A 25909-nucleotide genomic window follows, 5' to 3' on the forward strand; every position below is an offset into this window, starting at 1 on the left:
ATACCGTCTAAAAATGTTGGTTTCTATTTCCAAAACTTATTTAAATTTAATATTGCAATTATTTCATTGATATTTTTATTAAATAAATTTGCGACTTATGAGTTTTTACGGTGTTTTCAAGATCAATAAATAAAAAAAAAAGAGAGACTAGGGTAAATTATTGTTATTTATAATGAATAAATTAAAACAATAAATAATATTGTTTCATCTAAAGCCATTGTTTTGAAATATGGTAACGCAGACCATTGAAGCTTTTAAGTTGAATTGTAATTGGATATATTAAAATATAAAATAAACGAAATTGAATAACTGAATTGGTTTTAAAAATGTTGGACAACAATTTAGTCGGAATTTTTGATATATTATTCTAAAATTGTAATAATAAAAATACGTATTCAACATTCATTAACAAATGACTTGTTTATTATTGTTTTAAAAGATAATTAATTTTACTAAAATAGATTTATTTACTATATTCAATAAAAAAAAATAATAGTAATTTCCATTATTAAAATTAATAATTAAACATGTAAATTATAATTAATTGTGCATTTTTTTTGTCTGCATTTTAAACCGTTTTCATTTTCATACAACTTTTATGATAATTTAAGGTTAATAAAATTCATAAAAAGCACAAAATATTAATTAATTTATTAATATTTCGTACGTAAGTAAGTGCATTTGGGATACATAGTGATTGTATACATAATAAAAAAAAAATGCAACACAATGTTGTAAAACAATCGATAAACAATAAATATTTTTTTTAAATTAAAAAAAAATTCTACTGACAAAAATTATAGAATTTTTGTATTGAAACAAACATTTCCAACAATATCATCAAAAAAAAAGATATAAGAGTTTGGTTGGCCACTGTTTTCAGATATATATTAACTTTATTTATTTTAAATATTTTAATCAATGATAAATCATTTAATTTGAAAACAAAATAAGTTTAAATTAATGTATCAAAAATTTCAAAAATTAGTCTAACTTAATAGTCAAAGGATTATTTTTAACTTAATAACGTTTAATTTAATATATAGTTATTTTATTAATGTGTTGTGTAATATAATAATATTATACGATTTGTTCAATAAATTTATAGTTTACAAACTTTCTAGACGTTCGTACAAGTAAATGTAAATTGGTGTAATATTACATTAGTCGTCCTATGTTTGAATATATTTTACTGAATAAATCTTATCAGGATGTCAATATTAATATTTATCATATAATTATTTATATTTATCATTTATTTATCATTTATCTATAAATTATAATATACACTAATAATAAATTTAAAATTATTTTAATTAGATTATCAATAAAACTATTATATAATGATTTTATACAACTTAGAAACGATAGATATGTAAGAAATATTTTTTAATTTGTATTTAAATATTTGTGTTAAAATATTATTAAATTCACGAATTTGTATTTTTTTTAAAGGTGGATATTTAGATTAAGACCAGGAAGCTAAATAAATATTCCTATTGTATACATAGGTGTGTTAAAAAACATAATATATTAATGTATTATATTAAAATATAATTTATTTTTTTATAATTCATATTTTATAAATATAAATACATTTTTTGTAAGGTATTCAATAACAAATTGTTCTTGACGAATTTCACAAATTCGTTAATGAAAATGTGTACTTGAGAATCAATAATAAATGTAAACATTTTCCAGAGTATGGTAATATTTTTAAGTACAAGTATTTATTTAAATTGTAGTAAAAATAAATACAATATGTTTATGTTTCTGTAATGTCAAACTATTTTTTAGAATTTAAGCGTATACAATAATATGTCTTATAAATTATGTCCTTGGTAGAAATGAATTTGAAAAATGAGCTATTCCACCATGTGGCGTAAGTCATTAATTTTACTTGTAGCAGATATAAACTTTTTTATACTTGTATTATTAAATTATAATAACTCGTAAATATAATTTAAAATGGTTTATAATGGCTTTCATAGGCGGAAAAATGTACTTGTAACTTTTAGACATTTTACTAATACATGCACGTTACACTGAACTGCGATAACATTTTTATAATTATAAAAGGTTAGTTATCGCATTTAAATCGTTTAATATAAAAACAAAACAAAATGGTATTTCTTAATGATACGGTGAGCATTGTGACAGCTTCTTCCAGCCAGATCGATCACATTAAGTATTGTAATCAGATTATCAAAATGAAAAATAACAACAACTTTAAATTCGTGAATTCCATTGTATTCCTGAAAAAATTAATGTAGGTACCTATTTTTTGTTTTTATTCAGACACAATAATCAGTTCATTTGAAATTAATATATTTAATTAATTCTCCCAACCATTGTTCTTGAAAATCGTTACTATAATTCTTCCGGTATCTACCTCAGTACTAATAAATATATATAACTACATTTGTTGTAGTATAATTTTCTTCGGTTTAAACGTCGCAATTGGAAATGTTTAGCCACATTCCTTCTCGGTGTTTTCTTTAATTAATTAAATAAATAGTGACAGGTTTTCCGGTTCCGTTAGTGTCTTTTTTCCTCCGTTTTCTCGGTTTCTTTCTTATTTATTATTCACGTGAAAACGACATTCGTTTTATATTAATCGCTTGGATAACCCGATGGAAACAATAATTGTCACTGTTGTTAGATCTGTTTGAGAGCAAGTTCTGGGAAAGAAAAATATAGTACATCTATTTCTTAGTAAGTATTATGTCATATTAAAATCATACAAAATATAACGTCTCAAGTCACACTAATCAAACTGTAATTGATTTCAAAATGTAAGTGTCTAGTGACTTTATTGTTGGTTGTTCGTGCACACTGCACTGATTCAGGATCAAACTTTTCCCCGTGATGTCCAAACTTTTGGTATTCTTGTCAAGGTCTGTCGCCTTTTCAAACAACACTTATATCGAGGAGAAGAAGTTAAGCCTATACTAGCTGTTGTGTATTACTTTGCAGTATTCATATCCAAAGACTTATAACACGCCTGGTCGCCTTTGTCTATTCTTCCTGTACTTTCGTTGTAAACGCACAACAGAAAATAATGGTCCAGGATGTTCGTCCATATATGCTAATCCGGTTTGTCCGTGTTTAATGTTTATCATTATTATTATTATTATTATTATTATTATTATTACTATCGTTATTGTTATAATTATTCATCGTTGCCATCGTGCTCGATCCCGTTTTCAAAAGACCTCATGTCAAGATTAATGTCTTGAAAGTTTTCTGAAGACAATAAAGGCTGAAACGACTACGCTTAAGTTTTCGTCATACCACTAATTTCTAATATTTTTCGAAACACTTATGCGTTTCTTTATACTATTTAATTTTAGTTCATTACATTTTATATTTTGATAACATTTTTATTTTAAATTCTGAGGAGTGTTTAATGTATTGATTTTATAACGATGTAGGTAAATATTATTTTAATTTTTCGTAAAAATAGACGATTTATAGAAAAAAAAATGCTTTGATATTCAACTTTTAGGGTAGGTTTTTGTATCGCATTGGATCTAGTTGGTACTTTTAAATGATAAAAATGTTGAGTACTTTTAAAAAATATTTGGTAAAAAAATAAAAGGAATAACTATAAGTTTTAATTTTTAACACAAAATACAGTTTTTGACAAAATTAATTTTTTTTATTTTATTTATTTTTATTCTAAGTCTACAATAAATTTAAAATTTTAAAAAAAGTCACTAAAATCTGTTTACAAATTTTGTAAATTATAAATATTTTCGTATACATTCCTAAGATTTGAAAATATAATATAAGATTCCTCAGACAACATGAATTAAAAAAAAAAGTTGATCATAACTTCTTAAGTATTCTTTACAGTCGTCTAAAATTTAAAATGTGTGTTAAAATTCATATATACGACGACAATTTCTTATTATATTGTAGTTTAAAACTTTTAAAATGTTTAATTTGTGTACAACCAAGACTCGAAAAAATTAACATAACGTTCCTCATAATATTATTGTAATCCATATTAATATATTAGTAAAAAATATAATTGCATATAACTGAAAAATCAAAATAACATTTCTATATATTTCTTAAATTTAAATATTGACGAAATTATATATTTTACAATTTAAGCAATTATTTATCGTTGAATTCAAGTAACATATACATTATGGTGAGATACAGTCTGATACACTTAAAACCTACTATAAAACAGAGAGGTTACCTATTTTCTTCCTTTTTTGAATTTGTTTTATGTAATAGTTTATTTCAAATATTTTTATCGCCTTTAAAGTTTAAAAATAAATATGGAAATTAAAAACAACATTACATGAAGTTCCATTACTGAATGGTTACTTCACTCAAGTCCTTAGGTTAAAATGTAACCAATTTTTTTAATCATATTTAAATTAACCTTATAAAAGTAATTTATGTTAATTTATTATTGTAAACAAATATTTACAAATTCTTAAACATTTTAAATTATATTAGAAAAAAAAAACATTATTTGTAATTTCCAATTAAATTTTTATTTAGTTCATCATACACTCAAAAAACTTTTTTGTATTCTTATATTTTTTTTGTATTTCAAAGTATATAATAACACATGTCAATGTATGATATCAGAAAGGTATAATCATAGTGAAATTATTATAAAACATTATTATTCGATCATATCTTTATTGCATAATTTAAATTTGGACAGAAAACTGAAAATTAAATGACAATTATGAATGTGTTTTTACGTTATTATGATTATTCAGAAATAATTTTATTAAAATATTTGAAACCGTACCCAATCGTTTTCTTTACTTATTTCTGATGGTTATCATCAAATATTATGTTTATAATAACTACTATTATCAAATTCACACTTGGCAGTTATAGTTTATTGTAAAATAAGAAATATTACAGTTAATCTGATATAATGTTCGACAAATTAACAATATTAATTTAACTAAATTGTGTTCATTATTATTAAAAAGACCTTTATTATGGTTATATTATAATATTGTTTACTGTTAAACAATGTTAAATGGTTTTTCAAAGTAAATTAAAATTTTTCAAATAAATGTTTCTTAAAAGCATTGAACAACATTTACATATATATTGCAATATTAAAAAATAAAAAGAAACACTAGCTTTAACAATAAATATTTAAGTATATTTTATATTAGATAATCTTTCGTAGTCATCACATTTTAGATTATAAGAATATAGCGGTTATAACATAATTTTAATTTTAAGATTATTTACAATAAGCACAGCTAAGTTTTGAATAACTTAAAGAAAGTTTAAATATTATTTTAATGTATTATTATTATAAGTACTCGTATGTGGCGATAAGCTTAAATTTTTTAAACATGTCTATGATTTATATATAATTTTTAAATCAATTTTTGTTATACTTATATTTCTGTTAAAAAATTAATCAAACGGTCGCTGATGGGCCAATATATATTTATTTTTTTTTTTTTTGTGACATTTTGCTAATTTAAAATTCATGGTATACAACCATGTATTTGAATTAATTTGTAGGTTTTCCTTACATATCCACCGCAAACTCGTCAGGCGTTTTGGCTCTGAAAACGTTATCAAATACCGTTTTTATGCAAGTGCATGGAATAATATCATGAGTAGTGTGATGTCTTTTAAAAGCTATGAATCAGGTTATATTCCTCTTCCCTCAAACTTCATCACTCGTTCGATCAATATTTTTGACGCTTCTATTTTGTATATTGGTTTAAAATATACTACCTATGTAATAAACTAAACATAATTAAATAATTTAACGAATATAATATGAAGTGCTAATAATTGTTTTTAAGATAAACTATTATAATCATGACCAATATGATTTGAATAAATATATTGTGGTGTTGTGTCTATTCATAAAATTATTATACAACACACATTAAGCATGAAATTATTTAACATATAATATTGTAATAGAATTATTCAAGTAAATAATTGTATTTTAAAATTAACGAATACACTTAAATTAATACAATTGTCCACTACTTCAACTTTTTGTTTCATTAATACTATTTATATACCTTTATTTTTTTTTCTTCTTACTAGTATATTTGGACTGACACTCTATCACTACAGTAGTTAGTTTGTGCTACTGAAGTTTTGTTTTGATTTAGTTGAAAATAAGAGTGTTTTATTTTGTGCAACACACCTCAATTAATTTCACTATTTTGTTTTTCACGATAGGCCAACTTTTGCTTATTCAATATTTAGTCCACTTACAACTGCAGTTCTTTGTGTAATTTTATTATAATAAATACTTAGTAAAGTATTCCACGTTAATATTAATTTTCTTTCAACTTATCTTTAAGCTTTTAAATTTTATCCGTTTAATTTTACAAATTGTGAATACTTTCTTTTTATATTTCGTTTCCTTTGAGTTAAATATACATCATTTAGAATTATATGTATATTGTATACATTCATAACATTTAATAATTATTATTTTGTAAAATGATACATATATATATATTTACAATATAAGTATTAATTTAAACATTTATTTTATGCTACAGAATAATTCAAATTGTTACATAAGTATGATGATTGTTTAATTTAAAGTTACAATTTTAATGTATAATATATTTATTTAAACTTTTAAATATTGTAACAAATGTAATAATATATTCCACGCTTTTTACAAGAAACAGTTTGTTTAGTCTATTTAATGACTTTTATATTATTGACTTTAAATTTTATGTTTTTAATTAGAATCTTGTATAGTAAATATTTCTATCAACTTATCACTATATTATATTTAAGTAGAATAAGTTTATATTTAATTTAAAGTTTTTAATTTTTTTTTTTCACGAACCAAATTTAAGTTTAATGAATATTTAACATGATTATAGCAATATATTTAAAACTCTTATCTTGGTATAATCAATTTAAAATAGTGTAAAATGAATGATACAATTACAGACTACAATACTTATGAGTACAAATAATTTATTAATAATAATTTCCATACAATACATACTCATATATGTTTAATCCTATTAAAATGCATGTGGCGGTGATAGAAAAACACTGTTTAGATACAATAGCGGCAGTGTCCAGAAGTCACTTCAATATATCTATAGATACTCGACAAAGCACGCATACGGTATGTATTCAATATGTCCAAAAGTCTTTGGTATTTTTGATATTTTTTCATCTAAAAAAAAGTACACGACCCTCGTCAAATCCGACGGAAGACACATTTGATAAGTATCGAACAAATGGTAAATAAATCACGGTCAGTCCATTTTCGGATGACGTCGGATCGCGACGACGCAAAATCCGCGTCTTTGCGTTTATAATATATTAATTTCATGGGTGAGTCTATTAAAGCCATTGTCGACGCCGTACGGCGTGTAAATCACGTTGGCGAGGCGTGTCGTCTTCCGGTCGAGAATGAGCATACGAAACGTATAGCCAACGCGTGCGGCGGCGAATAGGTAAATTATTTGTATTGTATACAATATATTATATATATAGATGTGTGTATTACAGGATATATCCCTCTATGTCATTTCTCGTAAGTATACGTTTGCCTGATATATATGTATATAAAATCTTCTTTGTCTGTCTCCTTCAGCTTAATGTTTAGAATATTATACATTTGTTTTGATATACTTAAAAGAAAATGAGAATAATACATTTATGAAACTTTGAATTTTCATATAGTTCACGAATTAGCTCTACACAATATTGTGACAGTATTTAGAGGTATATATTGTTGCTGATATTTTTGATACGGTTATAACTTAAAATTATTTTCAAAATTTATATTTCAAAAAAAAAAAATACATTTTAAATTAACTAAACGTACGATAATATTACATACGCACAAAGGTTTTAAATTTAAATATGAATTTTGCATTACGCGCATTACGAATCCATTCGGGCACTCAAAAAATAACGATTACGATCGGGCAATGCATAAAATTATGTACGAATGCACGTCGAAAAAACACTAATATGTAAATAGTAAATACCTAACCTATACAATGTAATACCGTCGAGTACTTATCGAAACGCAATGGATACAAGGAGTTTTTAACTGCAAATACTTAATAATGTCAATGTGTGAGAGTATTTTTAATATCTATAGAAATACTTCAACAATATAGAATTAATACGTGTAAACACAATATTATGCACATTTTAAAATGTCTATACCTGGAATACACGTATAATATGAAATAAATGTAAGTACAAATATACAAAAACTATTATTATTATTTTTTTTTTTTTAATACGCATTTAATGAAAAATATACAAATGAATGCATGTTCCACGCTAGAGTTTTAACCTATATCCGTTATATAAATATACACATTGATTTATTATTTTAATTTTATTGATTCTTGAAAATAAAAACGTACAACTCTAAACTAAAAAGTCCATGCGTAAATTGTTTTTTAAAAATGTCATACAAATAACAATAAAGTATTAACAATAAAACTATAAGATATAATATCACCATTAAATTTAAATATCGTCAGTTTATTTTAAACGAAAATAATTTCAACGTATTGGCACGTACATACGGTTTAGGTACAATCTTGCTAACGTTTCTTATTAATAACGACGCGTACGTAAACGAGAATAAAAAAAAAACAAAGAACGATTGTCCTCGGGCGAGCGCATTTGAATATACAATTAAATTAATATTATCATATTGAATAGGATGTACGAATCGCCACTAGCTCGCGTTCGGTACAACGAAGATAATCGGCGTAATCACGATATTGTTGTTAGAGCACAGACACGTGTAAAACTAAGTACTACAGCGCAAATACAATGCAGACTGGACCGAATGATGGGTTAAACGCTCGACGTCCGTAGAGTTTAAGCCGATTTCGCCGTGGTCCATGAATCGGTCGTATCGCGTGTAATAGTAATCGCGTCGATCCCGAAACACGGCGGACCGATTTTCTCTTGTACTCACTCGCCCACACAGGTATTCACCCGGAAACTGACCACCACCCCCATCCCACGATGTCAACGCGATTCGTGTGTTCGGCATGTATCCTCCTATACAGTATTTAATATATACACTGTTGTTGTTGCTCATTTCCATTTTTTTTATAATTTAATAATTGATTTATTCAAATTCTGATTTCAGGAATTTTTAAGTATACAATTAGAAATGTTTTCAAAATGTTGAGAATTTTCGTAGTTCTTGAGGGGTGTATAGTGGCGATATAAAATTATATATTATTATTATTTTTATAACAATTTGATGTTTCTAATTCAACATTTAAATGTGTAGTGGTTTTGAAATTACTAATACAGTCAAAAATCTATTTAAAAAATCTTATATTTAACCGAACTCTCTATACAACGAAATATTTGATGGAATCGTGAAATTTTCATTTGAAAACATTTTTATTTAACGGAAAAAATTTAATTTAATGAATTATATTTGTGTTACTTTTCTTTTATAAATATAAAAACTATTATTATTTATAAAATACATATTCATCGAGAGAACAGATTATATTTTATCATACTTTGTTAAATTTTGATCTATTATAAAACCTATTATAGTATAGTAGTAGGTACAACAAAATATCAAAATGTTCTTCAAGAAAGAATAAAAAATATATTATTTCATAAGTGTATAAATAAATACTATAATTTTTGTAACTTTTTTTCACTTTAGTTAATTTAATTTTAAAAATTAATTTATACTTATTATACATAATTATTATATAGTTACATATTATTAAATGCATACATACATATTTGCATACATTTAGTATAGTAAAAATAAGTTTTTAAGAACAGATAATTATTATTTCTTTTAAACGAAATTTATATTTAATTAATTGTTGTCAAAAAACCATCAAATTTGTTAAACAAAGGCTCGACTTTATGTTTATATTAACAATATTAGTCAAAAATTATAAAATATATGCTATATAGAATCTAGTTTTTATCATACTTAAACGGTTAAACCACTTCAATAAACTATAAATATTGATAAATGAAAAAATATTATCTATATTATCCTTATTGCTTATTATATAAAGCTAAATAATTAAAAAAAATCTTGTTTGAATTTTTATTTTAACACATAATTTTCAGAAAAAAAAATATACACAAAATAATTAACTGAATATAAGAGGGGCTGTTATTCGAAAAATAAAAGTTTGTGTCTTCGCAGTATATGCCTAGACATTTTTTTAAAATATCGTTTTTCGATAAATTTAAAAATTCCAAAAAAGCAGATTTTGAATAACTACGTTATTGGAGAATAAAACGGGAATGAATATGCTTAGTGAATCACTCTGTATATATACGGTCATCGCGTCGAATCCCGCCCGCCATCACATCCATGCTACACAACGTCGTTCGACCATCATCCACCCAAGTGTGACGGCTTAATGGAAAATAAAGCATAGAACAAATGATTTCAAATTAAAAAAAAAAAAAAAAAAATCGGATTTATTACAAACCATGTACTGTGAGGCTAGGAAAAAAATCGCGAGCGACAAAAATAATATAATAAACGCCGTCGTCAACGGGGTGTGGCGTAAAATCTGACGTAAATAAATCACAGTTGCCGCGAAAAAAAAAGATTCGAAGCGAAAACGATCGGATCGAAAATGGACGCGTGCAAAATTTATACGATTTGGTAAAAGTTTGTGTTTTATGAGTGGTTTATTTGTGTGTGTGTGTGTGTGTGTGTGTGTGTGTTTAGCAGATATTTTATATTATCGATACGAAACAAATAATAATACGTATTTAATATATATTTTTATGTTCAATGTTTTACTTTATTATATTATTATTGTTACAGGGCGCTTAGAAGATACGGTCTAGATGAAATACGATTTCGTTTAGAAAACTGTATATATCGTATCATGAAATTATTTTCCTACCTTTAATCTTACAACTAAAACTAATATTGTTAAATTTGTTGATATTGTCAATATATTTTTCAGATTTCGTCTAATTTATATCTTAATAAGATAATAAGATATTTATCAAGACTTATTGAACGTATTTATACGTATGGAATTTTATAAATATAACGTTTGCGAGATTTATTGAATAATAATATAACCTAGCTTACTTTAATAATCCAATATACTTTACAATGATTATCATGACATTTACATTGAGTTATTTTTTGTTTAACACAAAATAATTATTGACAGGCACTCATTTAAAAAATTAAAAATTAATAATTTTTCTATTGGTATTCAATGTTATAAAAATTGTTTTCAGTGTTATGTTTTTCGTAATTATTGAAATAAATCAATATTATCCAATAAATTTGTAGAGTTTTGTTTTAAAAAAAATTAATAGTAAAGAAATTCGAAGAAGAACACAATTTAGCATTTTTTTTAAAAATTTCTTTAGATTTTATGGTGAACACTTTGCACAGATGTTGTCAGTGTCTTTGAGTGTAAGTGTTATTTGCTAACATAATAAAGGTTGTAATACTGAGGAATAACAGGGATCGTAGGCGATATAACGTTTGCCGTTTATCGACGTTTAGAGAGACACTTCGAGCCCGAAATATTAGAAACGCATCGCCCTCATCCTCCTACTACCATTACCATCGTCCAAACTATTGTTTTTTATCGTCCCGAATAAACGTCATTGGACTGTTCTTATACGTTTCGACCAAACGAACCATTTGTTTAGGTTATATTACTTTGTTACTGTTCCCCGTCATAGTCGGTCTGTATGTGCATGAACTGTTATATTTACCATGGTGGCCTGCCGTTCAAATGTAGGAAACAGACGGCTTGCGATCCGTAGTAATCCCACTACGGAGGTGTAGTAACCGAAGGGGTATAGAAAAACATGTGTAATATCGCAAAGACATAAATAGTGTAATATTCGGTCAACGAATATGGCGTTAAAAACGCGTCATTAGGTCCGAGTTTCTAATACTTTGCATTTTTAAAAATAGATAGTGTTTTTTTTTTTTTTTAGTTACAGGTTAATATTGAACAAAATTTTACGTATTATAGAGAGACTGATTTATTTAAATTATTATATATATATATATATAAATATATAAAGAAGTTTGAGTTTTTTAGGTGAACAAACTACATCATGAACCATTTCGATCACTATTAGTCGCTACAGGGGGCTTAATATCAAATAAAATGTGGACACCTGACGTGGAATTTTGGTCCACAGAAACGGCACTAGAACAATAATTGATCGGTTGCAACTAATCGACAACACGGCAAAGTAGACACACGTTGTGTCGAGAGATTTCTAAACACAAGGGCTGATTGTATGTTTAGATTTTTATTGCACGATATGGTTTTATGAAACTATAACCAAACACGACTCCACAATAGTGAAAAAGTCAGGCTGATGTAAAATATAACTTTAAGATAAAAATTAAGTTCCTAGTTACAGTTATATTAAAATTAATAAAATAAAATACTCTAATATGAAGTATAAATAAACAGCGATATGTGGTAGGAGACTTCCAAATTTCCATCAGTGGTTCAACGTTCAAATATTTTTATTTATTTTTTATTATTATTAATGATTATAAAGATAAAATTTCATTTACGTTTAATACATTTAATCATAAATTATGTTTTTATGATAAAAATAATTTTTTTAAGTATATTTTAGCTCAAATTTCCTCTCCCTAAGTATTTTTTGATTAATTGTATTTTCGTACCACTAATTATTATTCAATTAAATATTAACAGATTTTACAAAATATTTAATACACTAGTACTATAATATATCTAAATATCCTATTAGAAGTTACGATTACATTTTATTTAAATTAACAAATTTTTATTAAAATATGTTTTTTTTTTATTGGATAACTTAAAATTTGTGTTTCAAATTCAATAAGAACTTAGGGTAATGTATATAATAATAATAAGTAACACATAGAAAAAACAAACGAACACGATAAGGGAAGCTATCCATTGATAAAATACTTCAACACAGAATTTGTCAAAAATTGTAATTGAAATTTGTATGAAAACTTAAGAGATTATGGTATCAACGCCTTTTCAGGTGATCTGGAGGGTTATCAATAAAAATGTGACAGCAATAAGAGAGATAAAATAATAGACAATTAGAATGGAGTTAAGATCCGTAAAAGATTTAGGGTAGTTGGTCAGCTGTACCAATTTTTAAGGGTTTATATGTATAGAGTTATTAGGTTAAAAAAATAATTTATAAATTAAAAACAATTAGTTAATGGTTTGTTTACAATAAATTAGATTTAATAGCTTTCATAAAGTAAATTGTGTTTTTCTCTATACATAGATCACGAATATACGATAGTAGATGTTATAGCGCAAGAAAATGTTTCAATAATCAATATAAACACACATTTATTTCATTGTATATTTTACGTTCAATTATTAAAATATAATAACAAAATAATTTATGATGAGTGCAAATTAACTATTGTCTAAATATGTTTTAATTTAATTCAATTTAAAATCTATACGAGTACCGGGTCTCACCAAGAGGACTCCTGTGGGGGCCACACAATTATATTCTGATTTCTGACCAAACATAATGTATAAAATCATATTTATTACATTACATTAAACTATTTTTTTACACACACACACTTATTTATATATGTATATATAATATAATTATACATTATATTAATGGAATTATAATTATTATTATTGGTGTTTTTCTTTAGTCTAATCAATGTTTATGGGTTTATTTTTAAAGTACAATACATTTTGTTTTAAATTTTTCCACCGTTTTCTTTAGTTCTCACGTTATGTATGATATTTTTCAATATATAATAAATGGTTATAAGCTTTATAATTAATTATAATGACAAATTGATCTACTTACCAAACCCCTAAATACGTTTCTGGATGTGGTTCTTTTTAAAGAGAATTTTATTAAAATAAACCGAATAACCTACTAATTATTTAATGATAAGATAATTTTTTTTTCTAAATGTAATATAACGTATTATTCTATTAAGTATGTTTCAGAGAATATTATTAACTAATTTAAAACTGTAGAAAAGTAAGAAAAATCTTAGTAACACAAAATAAATATATTTTCTACATTTTACCGTATAATATGAACGGATAATTTCACTTATTGGAGCTCTTAATTTTGGTAATTTAAACATTCCACCCTTCCAAATTATCCATTAAACTAAGTCAGTCGAAGCTCTCCGAAGCACTATCATATTGTATAAGTGAGAACGGAAAATGTGACGTGAGACTACGATTGCGGCTCGAATTCATCTTGTGGCGCCAGCGTAAAAGTTTTTCCTGATACTCTAATGTGGAAAATTCCAAAGCAAATAGTAACCAAACGCACAATTAAAGGAAAAAAACGACCATCCTGCAAAATTCATCACGGTATTTGTAAATGTGCGATAGAAAACAATGAAGTGAACAAAAAAAAAACCCCGTAAGAATTCGAATGAAAACAAAAAGGACCGACACAGCGAGGCCACAGACAATAAATCTCAACAGGAATTTTACGGTCGGTCAGATTGGATCGACCCTTCTCGGGCTCTGCTTACGAATTCATATCACACCGCCTTGGCCTGAGAAAGGCTAAAACCTTTATGTCTTTATAGGAGTTTATTTCGTGAAAGTCGGTCTCCACCGACGAGCGGAACGTTATAAACGACCCGATAAAAGCCCCCACTGGAGCTGGCAAAAAAAATTAATTATTATTAGCTGTGTATTGGTATGCCGTACGCGCTTTTTAACAACTGTTCCTTTAGTTGCCTGAGCACGACTAACGTTGCAATTCAGAATAGATCATATATCACTGATTTAAAAATGAACAAAGAACTAAGAAACTATTCAAAATTAAGCTTATTAACCTTAATTTCTTTTACGGATATTCTATATTTTTTTGTGTCATACGTATTGTGGCTTTAAATGGTTTGCAATAAAATAAAAAAAATCACGTTAGCTTGATTAGATATATTCCTGTTATATATTACGTCAGGTAAAAAAACAATATTACTGAGCAAAACACTATACTAACCCGATAAGCTTAAAGTATTCACATTTACAGTTAGCTAATACCAAGAAATAAAATTAATAGTAAATAAAAAATAAAAATAAAAAATAGCTTCTAGGATTTAAATTTTTAATAAATATAAAATGTATATGATGGTAAATAAAATTACTTATTTGAGAAATAAATATACTTTAATAGTATCCATACAGAAAAAATATAAGTAAATTTAATACTAATTAAGGCAATATTATATTTTAATGACTTCAAAATAATTGAATTAGACTATCAATATTTGTATAAAATATTCATAATAATTACTAGTTTAAATCACAATCTCATATTTTAGAAATCATTAAAAAATTGGATAAAAATTGATAAATTTTATGTAAATATACGTTTTTTATTAGATAAAAAAAATAATAACTGACGCAATTATACATTTTAACTTCAGATACATCATAAGAAATTTCTATTTAAAAGTTTTAAAAAAATTATTGCTATACGTTCTAATGTCTATAATCCAAAATATTATAATATATTGCTATAGTGAGTGAGAATACGTAGAAGACAAAAATAATCTCACACAAAACAAACTTTTTTAAGTAAAGTCAAGAGATTTGGCACAATTCCTTTTAACAACAAAGGCGTTTATAGTTTGTACGCGTATAATATATCTTTCTATTCCATGCACTAATAAATTGAATTTTTTTATGTACTATTTTGATATTCTAAAAAAAATATAGTGTGCCTTTTATCCACAATACAAAGTATGAATAACATTATTTTATGTACTATAGAATTTTGTGCCCAATTATTATTAAAATAAAAATACAAAATATAATAAATATTTTTAAAATTTAATTATAATTAAATTTACATCAGACCATTAAATTATTAATTTAATTAAGTTTATGTGTTTTTTCATGTATAGGATATATAAATTAAAGAAAAAAAATCATCAAATATGTATTATAGTTTATAAAATATGTTATTTTACCAATGGATCCATAATCTTCATAAATTATTTATGGTTAAATATTTTTAAAATGGTAAATGCTCAACATTAAACACTTTGAATAATTGTAATATGTTTGTTCTAATATAATACATATTCACAAGCTTTATATTATAATATATATATATATACATCATTCGTTTAATGTTGATATCTAAATAGTTATGTTTGAATAATTTGTACTCGTAAAATTTATAATAAAAATAAATATCAAATTTATCAGCTTATTATTATTTTTTTACTATCAGAACATTGAGGTGGAAACTGGATGTTGTGAAAGGATTAATATAATATGTTACTATAAATGATTTTAATTGATTACAGCACTAAATTTAAACCTAATAATAAGCTATATGAATAGTTTTAATAGGCTTGAGTACGAAATTCATTTTTGGATACTTACTTTCTGGAATCGCGGAGGATGACATCAAGAAACCAACACAAGCGGCCCCAGTACCATGACCCATTAATGTTACATTTTTTGGGTCGCCACCAAATTCAGCTATATTCTCTTGTATCCAGTGCAGAGCTGCTATTTGGTCCATGAGACCGTAGTTGGATGGTGACTTGAGGTGCTGATTGGAATTGAGATTTAAAAATCCTAAAAAATATATAAGATTTCATATGAATAATATAAAATAATAATAAAGACAAATAATAAAAAGAGATAAACGGCAATGCAACATTGATTTACAGCAAGCAGACATGAGCTTAAATCCGGGAGCCATTTGTTCATGATGTACAGTGTACACTTAGTGATCCACGGAGAGTGCTGGTATGGGTATGGGGGGGGCGAAAGTCTTTTTGTTGATACAATCGGGGGAGAGAGAGAGAGAGAGAGAGAGAAATCAGTAGGAAAGAGGTTTGTTCCACATTGAGCTCCTTTTTCCACTCTCCCAGACCCGTTAAAGTGTAGTCTTAACGGGCGGATGTGACTTTAAGACAGAAAAAAGCGCTACACATAATCCATGACAATAAATGCTTCTGGGAATTCGGCTCAGTAGATGGTTACCAGATGATATCGATGAATGACGACGGCGACAATTGACGAGTAAGATATTTTTAGCGAATTGTTCTTGTTTGTTTTTTCTATGGTTTATTGTTATTTATATTAAAACAATTTAAAATAGTAGAGTGTATTCCTGCATGAATTAGCTGATTTAATGGATTTATTATTACGGCTAAATAATTATTTGGATTTAAACAAACGTGTGTTTTATAAATGAATTAATAAGTTGACTCAACTCAATTTTGCACTGTTATAATATAACCGAATGCTATAAAAATCAAGTTAGAATTTATATGACTTAATTATAATAACTATTCATACATTTTAGAAAATAAAATATCAATAAGTATATTTTATTTGGAAAATAACACTAAGTTATGACTAGAAACTATAAAAATATTTGTTTTTACTTAAATTACTGCATGCGTGCATAATATTAAGTTTTAATTGACATTTTATTTCGAACTTAACTAAATACATATGTATTATGCAAATAGTTTGTGTTAAAATAAATTGATAAAAAATGTGTATTTTTAATTATTATTCATAATATTATGTTTAACATTTTATACGATGTCGTATAATCCTAATAGTTTTTAAATTAAATGTATTAGTTTTAACTTATTTGATGAATTAAGAAAATATTAACATATTACTGTTTAATTGTTTAAACAGAATAAAGTGTACGCTAATGAGTTATGACATATAAAACTATGTTCAATTAAGTAGATTTTTTTTAAAATAACGATGTGTATATTTGAACTTATTTGGATATATACGACAAATGTCACGAGTTGTTTGAAATAACATAATAAATAATATTATAAAGCTATGCATTTAAAACAGTCAATCATTCGTGATATACCCACCGACATCGTTCAGCATGACATGATTTTATTTTAATATGCATTGTATTATATTAAATGCAGGTAGTAAAATTCATCGCGTATTTCATATGACATTAATTTATGTTAAATCAATGATAGTTGATTTAAACACGATATCAGCATTTGAGTTCTGTAATCCAATTTCGTTGCATTTGTGATGAACTTAGTAAGATTTTTGACAGTTGCTTCGTTAATAATTATATGATTTGACGAATATTATAATATAGTATAGTGCAGTATAGGTAACTATTAAATTTGAAGTTACATATTATGAAGAATAAAATTACTCATTAACAGTCCGAACTATAAAAAATAGGTTAATATGTAATTTAATCATGTAGTGTGACCATGGAATAAACAATATCACAATTAAAGTGCTTAAATAAGTAATGACAGATATTTAAAATTCATGAATTGTAATACTTATTTGAGTTTGCATTTTTTTGGACAAACTGTTGATAACTATTTGTTTGTAAATTCGGTATGGTTTACTATTTTTACAATCAAACCATAATTAAACCGTAGTTCGATAATTTATCATTAATAGATAATAATATTAATAGCTATCTTAAATTCAAAAATTATTTTTTTATCCATGAATACAATGTTTATTTATTGCCATTGTCCTTTGGCTTATAAAAACTTTAAGGATATAAATTATAAAAAAAAGTTTATTTTTTATTTGTAATAATTATAAAGCAAATAAAATAAATGTTTAATAACACTTTAATGATAATAAATTAACATTTTACAGAATATCACAAACAATTAATACATTCAGTATCATATTACGATTATGTTAAAATATATTTTATGATTGCTTATAAGAAAATTGTATTAAACAATTTGTATCAATTTTAATTAAGTGTTAACGAAAACTTTGTTTATTTTAGTCTCTCATAATTTTAAGCATCGGCATAGTGCCATGTTTAAATTTCCAAAAACTTCGTCCAATTTACATTTCATTTAAAATTTAGATTTTTAAAACACTTAATATTTAGCAACATGTTTATAAAAAAAATTTCAATTTATTATATGGTTTAGTAAGCGTACCGAAATAATAGAATAATAATGACATAAAATGAGGGTTTTATTTCAGAATATATTTTGTTTGAAGGTTTTTTTTAGAAACGGACATAAGATAAAAAGTGTATTATCATAAATTACAAATGTAGCCATAAATCCTAATAAATATTGACGTACAGAAATTATTTGACGTATCTTAAACGCAGTATAAGATAAAAAAAAATTTCAGGAATTCAAAAAGGTATTCCAAATAATAGTCAAAAATTGTAATGAAAGTATTAAAAAATTGTTATACATATTTCAATACTAAGTATATATTAAATAGATGTAATCGAAATTAAATCTAATCACTGCGACGATAACGTGAAGTTATAATAATATGAATTAACGCAAAGTTATGTTTCATAATAACATGATGCATATGAAATGAATAAAAATAGTAAACATAAAATATAATAATGCATCAAGTGGACAAACAATACGAAATTAGTGTTTGCTGATATTACACAGTAGTCACGTGGAATATGATGCTGGAGATACGCAAGAGTAGGTATACATTCCTACGCCATGAATTAAATTCAATTATAGATAGGTATGTATTGTAGTGTACAATTAATGGAAGTCACTTCAGCTCTGTGTAGACGAGTAAGGGACGAAAGATTTGCTGAGAGTTTCGCAGATAAAACCGAACTGGACGTCTAGTTAAAGAAAACCGCATGATGTAATACAATATCAATAAAAATAATATTGCAATTGCAGCGTTCCCTGCGATTGTTGAAAACTAATTGAATAAAGGATCAGCTATTCCATCGGCCTTCAGCTATAACACGACTACCTACTAAAACATGATTTCTCGTCTACGTAACGCAATGTTATACCAAGTGACTTTTCTAAAAGAGTGTTACGAAATCTAATTTGGTTCATTAAAACTTCATTATCCACCGATCGCAATAGAATATCAATCTAATTATTATATTCACATAATTTACATAAAAATTAACACTGTTTAATTGTAGACTATTATAGTGATTTATTTCTAAGCTATGTGATTAGTTTATAAACAACGCGGTTGTTATAGCGATCCACTTTTAATATAATATCATATCATTACGTGTACTTAAGTCTACACGATGAATTCTAACAGTACCTATTGAAAAATTGGTAATCCCAACGTCGATTACGGACAATTTAGTATGTTTAATAACAATACGTTGTTATTAATTCTGTTCATTAATATGTTTTTGTTATTTTGTTTATTTCAAAATTATAATTATTATATTTGGGTGTTAACCCAAATTGACTGCGGTCGACAAATCGGAAGGAAAATCGTACACCAATGAAATAAATCGACAACACGAATGTAATTAATTTTAATATGATAAGTGACAACGAACGATGTCGAAATGCCATGTTGATTATAGACTATGTAGTTTAATAATATGTTATTACCATAGCATAATATATAATTACATGGTCGTGGAATTTTAAAATTATAGGTGTTAACAATAAAATATAATTTATTCGTATTTTTGAACACACGATTTTTTCTTATACATAAAAGAAACATTGCTTACTTTTTCTCATGGTATAAATATATTATAATATTATTCATCGAATAATAAGCGTGTAAGTTTTGTATAGACATTTTCAACTTTATCAACCATACGACAAAACAACTGCGTATACAAATGTTTCAGTAGAAATGGCGTGGACAGCAAAGAAATATCTGGGAAGCGTTAAAAACAAAAATATCTTGTAATCATAAATCTTTATTTTCTCAGACTAAAGTCTGCTATTGAAAAAGTGGGAGTATAAACAAGACCATGATGACTGAGTTATAATACATTTAAAAAAAAATTAAAAAAGTAATATTTTTAATTAATTTAACTTTTCAATTTACGACCGTTTCTTGCAGAAATTTAAAAAGTTATTAATTCAGTAAAATATTTTGAACACAATAATTTATTTCTGTAACTAATATGTAAGTGTAATTTTAATTTTTTTTTTTCAATAGGACAGTAAGCTGAACAAGGTTATAAGATTATGCCGAATAGACTCGTTGCAATTTTTATATTTTTTAAGATTTTTACAGCCCATTGTATTGATAGATTGTCATTTTTATTCAGGCTTTTACCGTCAAAGAGTCTAGAAGTTGTCACTGGAAAAAAAATGTCAACGAAATACTGCAATAATATATAGAAACGATAAGAAAACAGTGCTGGTTAAAATTAGAAAAATAAAATAACCACTAATGGATAATACCATAAATTAAGATTATACTATATTCAGAGGGCGTTAGCTCACTAAAATGAGTATTTTATATTTTCTTTCTAATCTACACACAATATAGAAAATTATTGTCAGCTGAACCATTCTCATCTTATTAACATTAATATTAGATTTAATTGACCTGTTATTAGTCTAAACCATCTATGTTATACTTAGCTCATTTACGTTATTTAAAATGTTTCTATGATGCGATAAACATTCTTAAATTAAAATATTCAATATACTCGTATCTTGTACACAAATTGAAATATTGTAAAAAAATCAACCTACGAATAAAGACAATATTTTTATATTTTAATTTAAGAAGAAGTCTATTAACTTTAATATTAAAGATACCATACACAAAACTAGTTTTTCTGAAACCACATTCGCTGTTGTTGTTCTAACGAACAAAACAAAAAAATGATATCAGCTTTAAAAATGTGTGTTATAAATTATATTAGAAAAAGTTTCATGCGATAACATTGTAAACAATTATTTTAATTGTTTTAAACATTTTGGAAGGAGCCCACCCCCCTAGTCACCAAAATCTTAGATATTTGAGTAGACTCGTTCATGCACCTTTATCTTTTTTACAATCTTTTTTTCAATAGATATATACATACAATTTAAATATATCTTGTAAAGTTAAAAAGTTCATACTTATCAGTTGTAATTGAATAACAACTATTATAATATAAATAATATTAACAGAAAAAATACTGAAAGAAATTCGTTTTGTCACAATGTATATTAATTCGTAGATAATAATATTATTATTATTATGTTACATTTTCTATTATATATTATGATGTATCTTATATGATTTTTGCACAAAAAAAATGATGTGGTAATTGAAGTATTCTTTTTTTTAATATGTTTATTTTTAACACTTATACCTAAAAGATGATATTATTATTATTTTTATTTTTTTTAGCTGTAAGACATATGATAATTATGTAATATATGTTGATAAATACGCTTTTGAAGCCTAAAAATAAATATTGAAAACTTCTAAGCGTATTTCCTAGCAATTAAAAGACTGCACACTCACTTTTGACTTTACAAGTATGTATAATAGTGCTCGACACTTGAATGAAGTAGCAGAATAGGCATATAACCATTTGTTGTAGAAAAATCATACAAAGAAAGATAATAGATACATAAAAACAACAAACAAAGAATATAATATGATAACGAAAATCATTTTATACTTAACATTTGATCAGTATTAATCAATTAAAGAGAGTGCTTATATTATTGCAGAAAATACACAACCAATGATTATAATTTATAATATTATGTTACAACATCATATATTTAAAGACTTTTGAATGATTAAAAAGAGAGTAAACACGAACAACGATAAAAAGTTTTATCGAAAAACTATGTTTTATATACGCCATACTGCGTAGGTTTATGTTAAAAACAAAACAAAACAAGCTATCCGGTTCAGTAACTCGATCCATAGACTATTAGAATTTGGATGGTGGCGAATTACGATTATTATTATTTTTGTTGCCTTTTAATGTTGCACTTTTTAAGCTGAAATTGGTATAAATATAAAATTACCACGGGTAATTTTATGGTATAATGCCTACATGTTTGCGTGAGAATAATAATATTTTGCACTGAAGTTATCGTGATTTTTTCAAATCTGTTTTTAATAATTTACATATAAATGACATATTTTTATCTGATTCTTTTACTAGTCTAAACATTTTAAAAAAGAACAGGCATAGTATTCTATAGCTAATTGTTATAGACCATAATTTTAGCACTATTAATTTGATTAGAACTATTGGGGTGTTTGTAGACGAGAATTAGGTATAATTCTATTACGTATTAGATGGGTTATGATTGGTTTTCTAACCTAAGACTAAGCAGATAGTAGCAGATATAGGAAGGTAGAAACATTTCATCGAATATATGAGTAGCCATACACATGCGATTTTCGGTAAAAACATATTTTTTTTAATCAACGAGTGCGAACATCCGAACCTTTCACAGGTTCTTACAATAATAGACATATTTTTATATTATAGTACGCAAGCGTTCAGTTTTTGTGTTTTGTAGTGCGACACTAAACGGGAATTCATAATAAGAACGATAATTGTGTTAATAATACGATAATGACCAAAACCGTTCCATTATAATTATTGTACGTTATCAAATTAGTTTTCGGTAATTTGTCGTTGCGGTAAAGTTTTCAAAAATCGTTATCCCCGGAGAAATGAAACGAGCACGAGGGTAACAGACATATAAGGCATTGCAAATCATTTTCTTTTACGCATCCGAAGCGAAATGAAAACGAGCTTCTTTTTCACCTAAACAGTGTATTCTCTGGAGGGACACGAAAACGCGCTTTTCAGAGATAGGATTTCACAGGGAGTATATATATATATACACACAATGACTGGGATTGGGTTCTATTAGAAAAAAAAGCAAGAAAAGGAAGTCGGAAAAAAGCAATTACTCGTAACAAGAAAACGGACGGCGTGAAGCTAAACGGATAAATCAATGGCAACCACCCAACAACTGTTTGGAGACGATTGTTGGACTATCGTTCCTATTAGATATCGACTCAACTGCTATAAAATTATATATTATTAGTACCATCTCAACCGTTAAGAATCATAGGAACAAGTTTCTAAGCGTTGCGATGATTTTTAGATTGAAATAAAATAGTATAAGTGGCATACATAATAATATTTATATATTATATATATATGACAAAAAATGAGAAACCGTCTCTGCTAAACATATTGTGGTGAACTGGTGCGCAACTACTTCCGTTTTTCAGTTGTTTTTTTTTTATTTGTTCTTTTTATTTTTTTTTCCAAACATATTGTCATATTTTTTTTTAGTTTATACTAAGTTCTAACAAGATTCAATCTCCTAGCAAAAATCATACTCAAAGTTGAAGGTTCAAACATTTTTTCTCTCGAAAATATGATAACGGATACAAAAAAAACGTACATCATTGGAATAACAATAAGTCGTAAGAGTTTAAGTTTAAAATTGTATGCATTTAATAACTAAAAAATAATATTATGCTAATTTTGATGATTTTATCAAATTTGGTAAAAATCAAACTTTAATCACAAATGAATAAAAAAAAAAAATATATATGACTTAGTTTTTAATATTTTTAAACTGCGATGATCATAACTTAAAAAGAAAATTATACTAAACTATAAAGCTTTTGATTTTTCAAAAATAAAAATTGAATTATAAACGAATCGAACAAACAATTTACATTTTATAATCATGAAATATAACTCTTTTAGACATAAAAGAAATTAAACTCGTTGACTTCGCCGACAAACCATAATCATCCAGTATCATCCTTCACGTCAATTACTTCGTTCAATGACATACAAATGTCAATAATAAACAATGGCTACAAAGATATAGTATTAGAAATAGTCATCCTACTCCATTAAATTAAATCAAATTAAATTAAATTTCGACAATTGGACACTTCTTATAGAAATATCTAGACAATTTGAAGTTATCATAACAAGACTCAAAGTTTGACACACTAAAACACACTAAAATCTTTCTCAGCCTTCTAATGGCCAAGAAAGAACTTTACGCATCGTCTACAATGTTTAAGATACCATCAAACACATACCAAATTCCAAATATATTTCAACACTAGAATAAATTAATAAAATCAAATTCATTAAAAATCAATAACTGAAATACTACTAAATTATCCTCAAACAATTTTCAATATCATTCATTTCATCACTGCTGCCAAATTTCACACAAAAATATAAAAAACACTTATTATAATTTATGAGTGTTTAAAGTGTTTATGAGAAGTTTATATCTATACAATCTTCAAATATCTTATGGCCTATGCTGCCGTTGATAATTATTCAATGAATATTTTTTATTCAATTATTATCAAGTATTTAATTGACGTTTACAATTTAAATGTTTAAATTAAATTGGATTAAACGTACAACTATAGCATAAAAAATAATGTTTGAAGTGATTATATAATGATTAAACTTAAATTTGGTGTGTCTTATGTCATATTAATATATAATATTATATATTATGTAATATTTATAATGAATATTTTATATAAACAATAGAAATTCAAATATTTTAATTACATATAATGCTTGTGGAAAGAGGGAATTTTTTTCTTTCACATCAAAACATTTATATTACATATTCTGAATAAATGATAGTAAAAAATTGATATCAGAATTTCGTTAGAAGCAATAAATGTTTTCAAATTAAAAATAAAAACAAATAAAATACATACAAAAAAAAATCCTATATCTCGATTTTTACTGTTTTTTCATTGTCTGTTTTACGATGACTATAGTTTTGAAATAACTTTAGAATTTATTTTGAGCTATATTATTATTAATTAGGTAGAAGCTGTAAAATATTAGCTAGGTACCTAGCTGTAATACAAAATTGAAATATTGATATTTCCTGTATATTAAGATGTACGAATTCTGTGAATATTCATTCGTACTTATTATTATACCCCCTGTGCATATTTTATTATTGTTATAATTTACTCGACATAGGGTATGCATTTATGAACCTAAATAATAATTAATTAGTTTATGGTACAGACAAGTTATATTGTTTAATATGACCAAATCTATTAATTAATTAACTAGTTGTAAATAATGTAGGTATTTCTGTTCTGAAAGAACATTATCTTCTCGTATAAATTTAATTTTGAAATTACTA

At 25.5% G+C, this 25909-nt stretch overlaps 1 protein-coding gene across 1 annotated transcript in view; it reads right to left on the minus strand.

The window, feature by feature from the left end:
* LOC113560870 (neuroligin-4, X-linked-like) overlaps positions 1–25909 on the minus strand; it is a 295089-nt gene that overhangs the window by 84085 nt on the left and 185095 nt on the right. Inside the window, exon 4 of the mRNA XM_026966983.1 lies at positions 16395–16592. Within this exon, the coding sequence (XP_026822784.1) occupies positions 16395–16592 (198 nt within the window). The remainder of the gene's footprint in view (positions 1–16394; positions 16593–25909) is intronic.

Source organism: Rhopalosiphum maidis, chromosome 1, assembly GCF_003676215.2.
Source record: "Rhopalosiphum maidis isolate BTI-1 chromosome 1, ASM367621v3, whole genome shotgun sequence".
Classification (NCBI taxonomy): Eukaryota; Metazoa; Arthropoda; class Insecta; order Hemiptera; family Aphididae; genus Rhopalosiphum; species Rhopalosiphum maidis.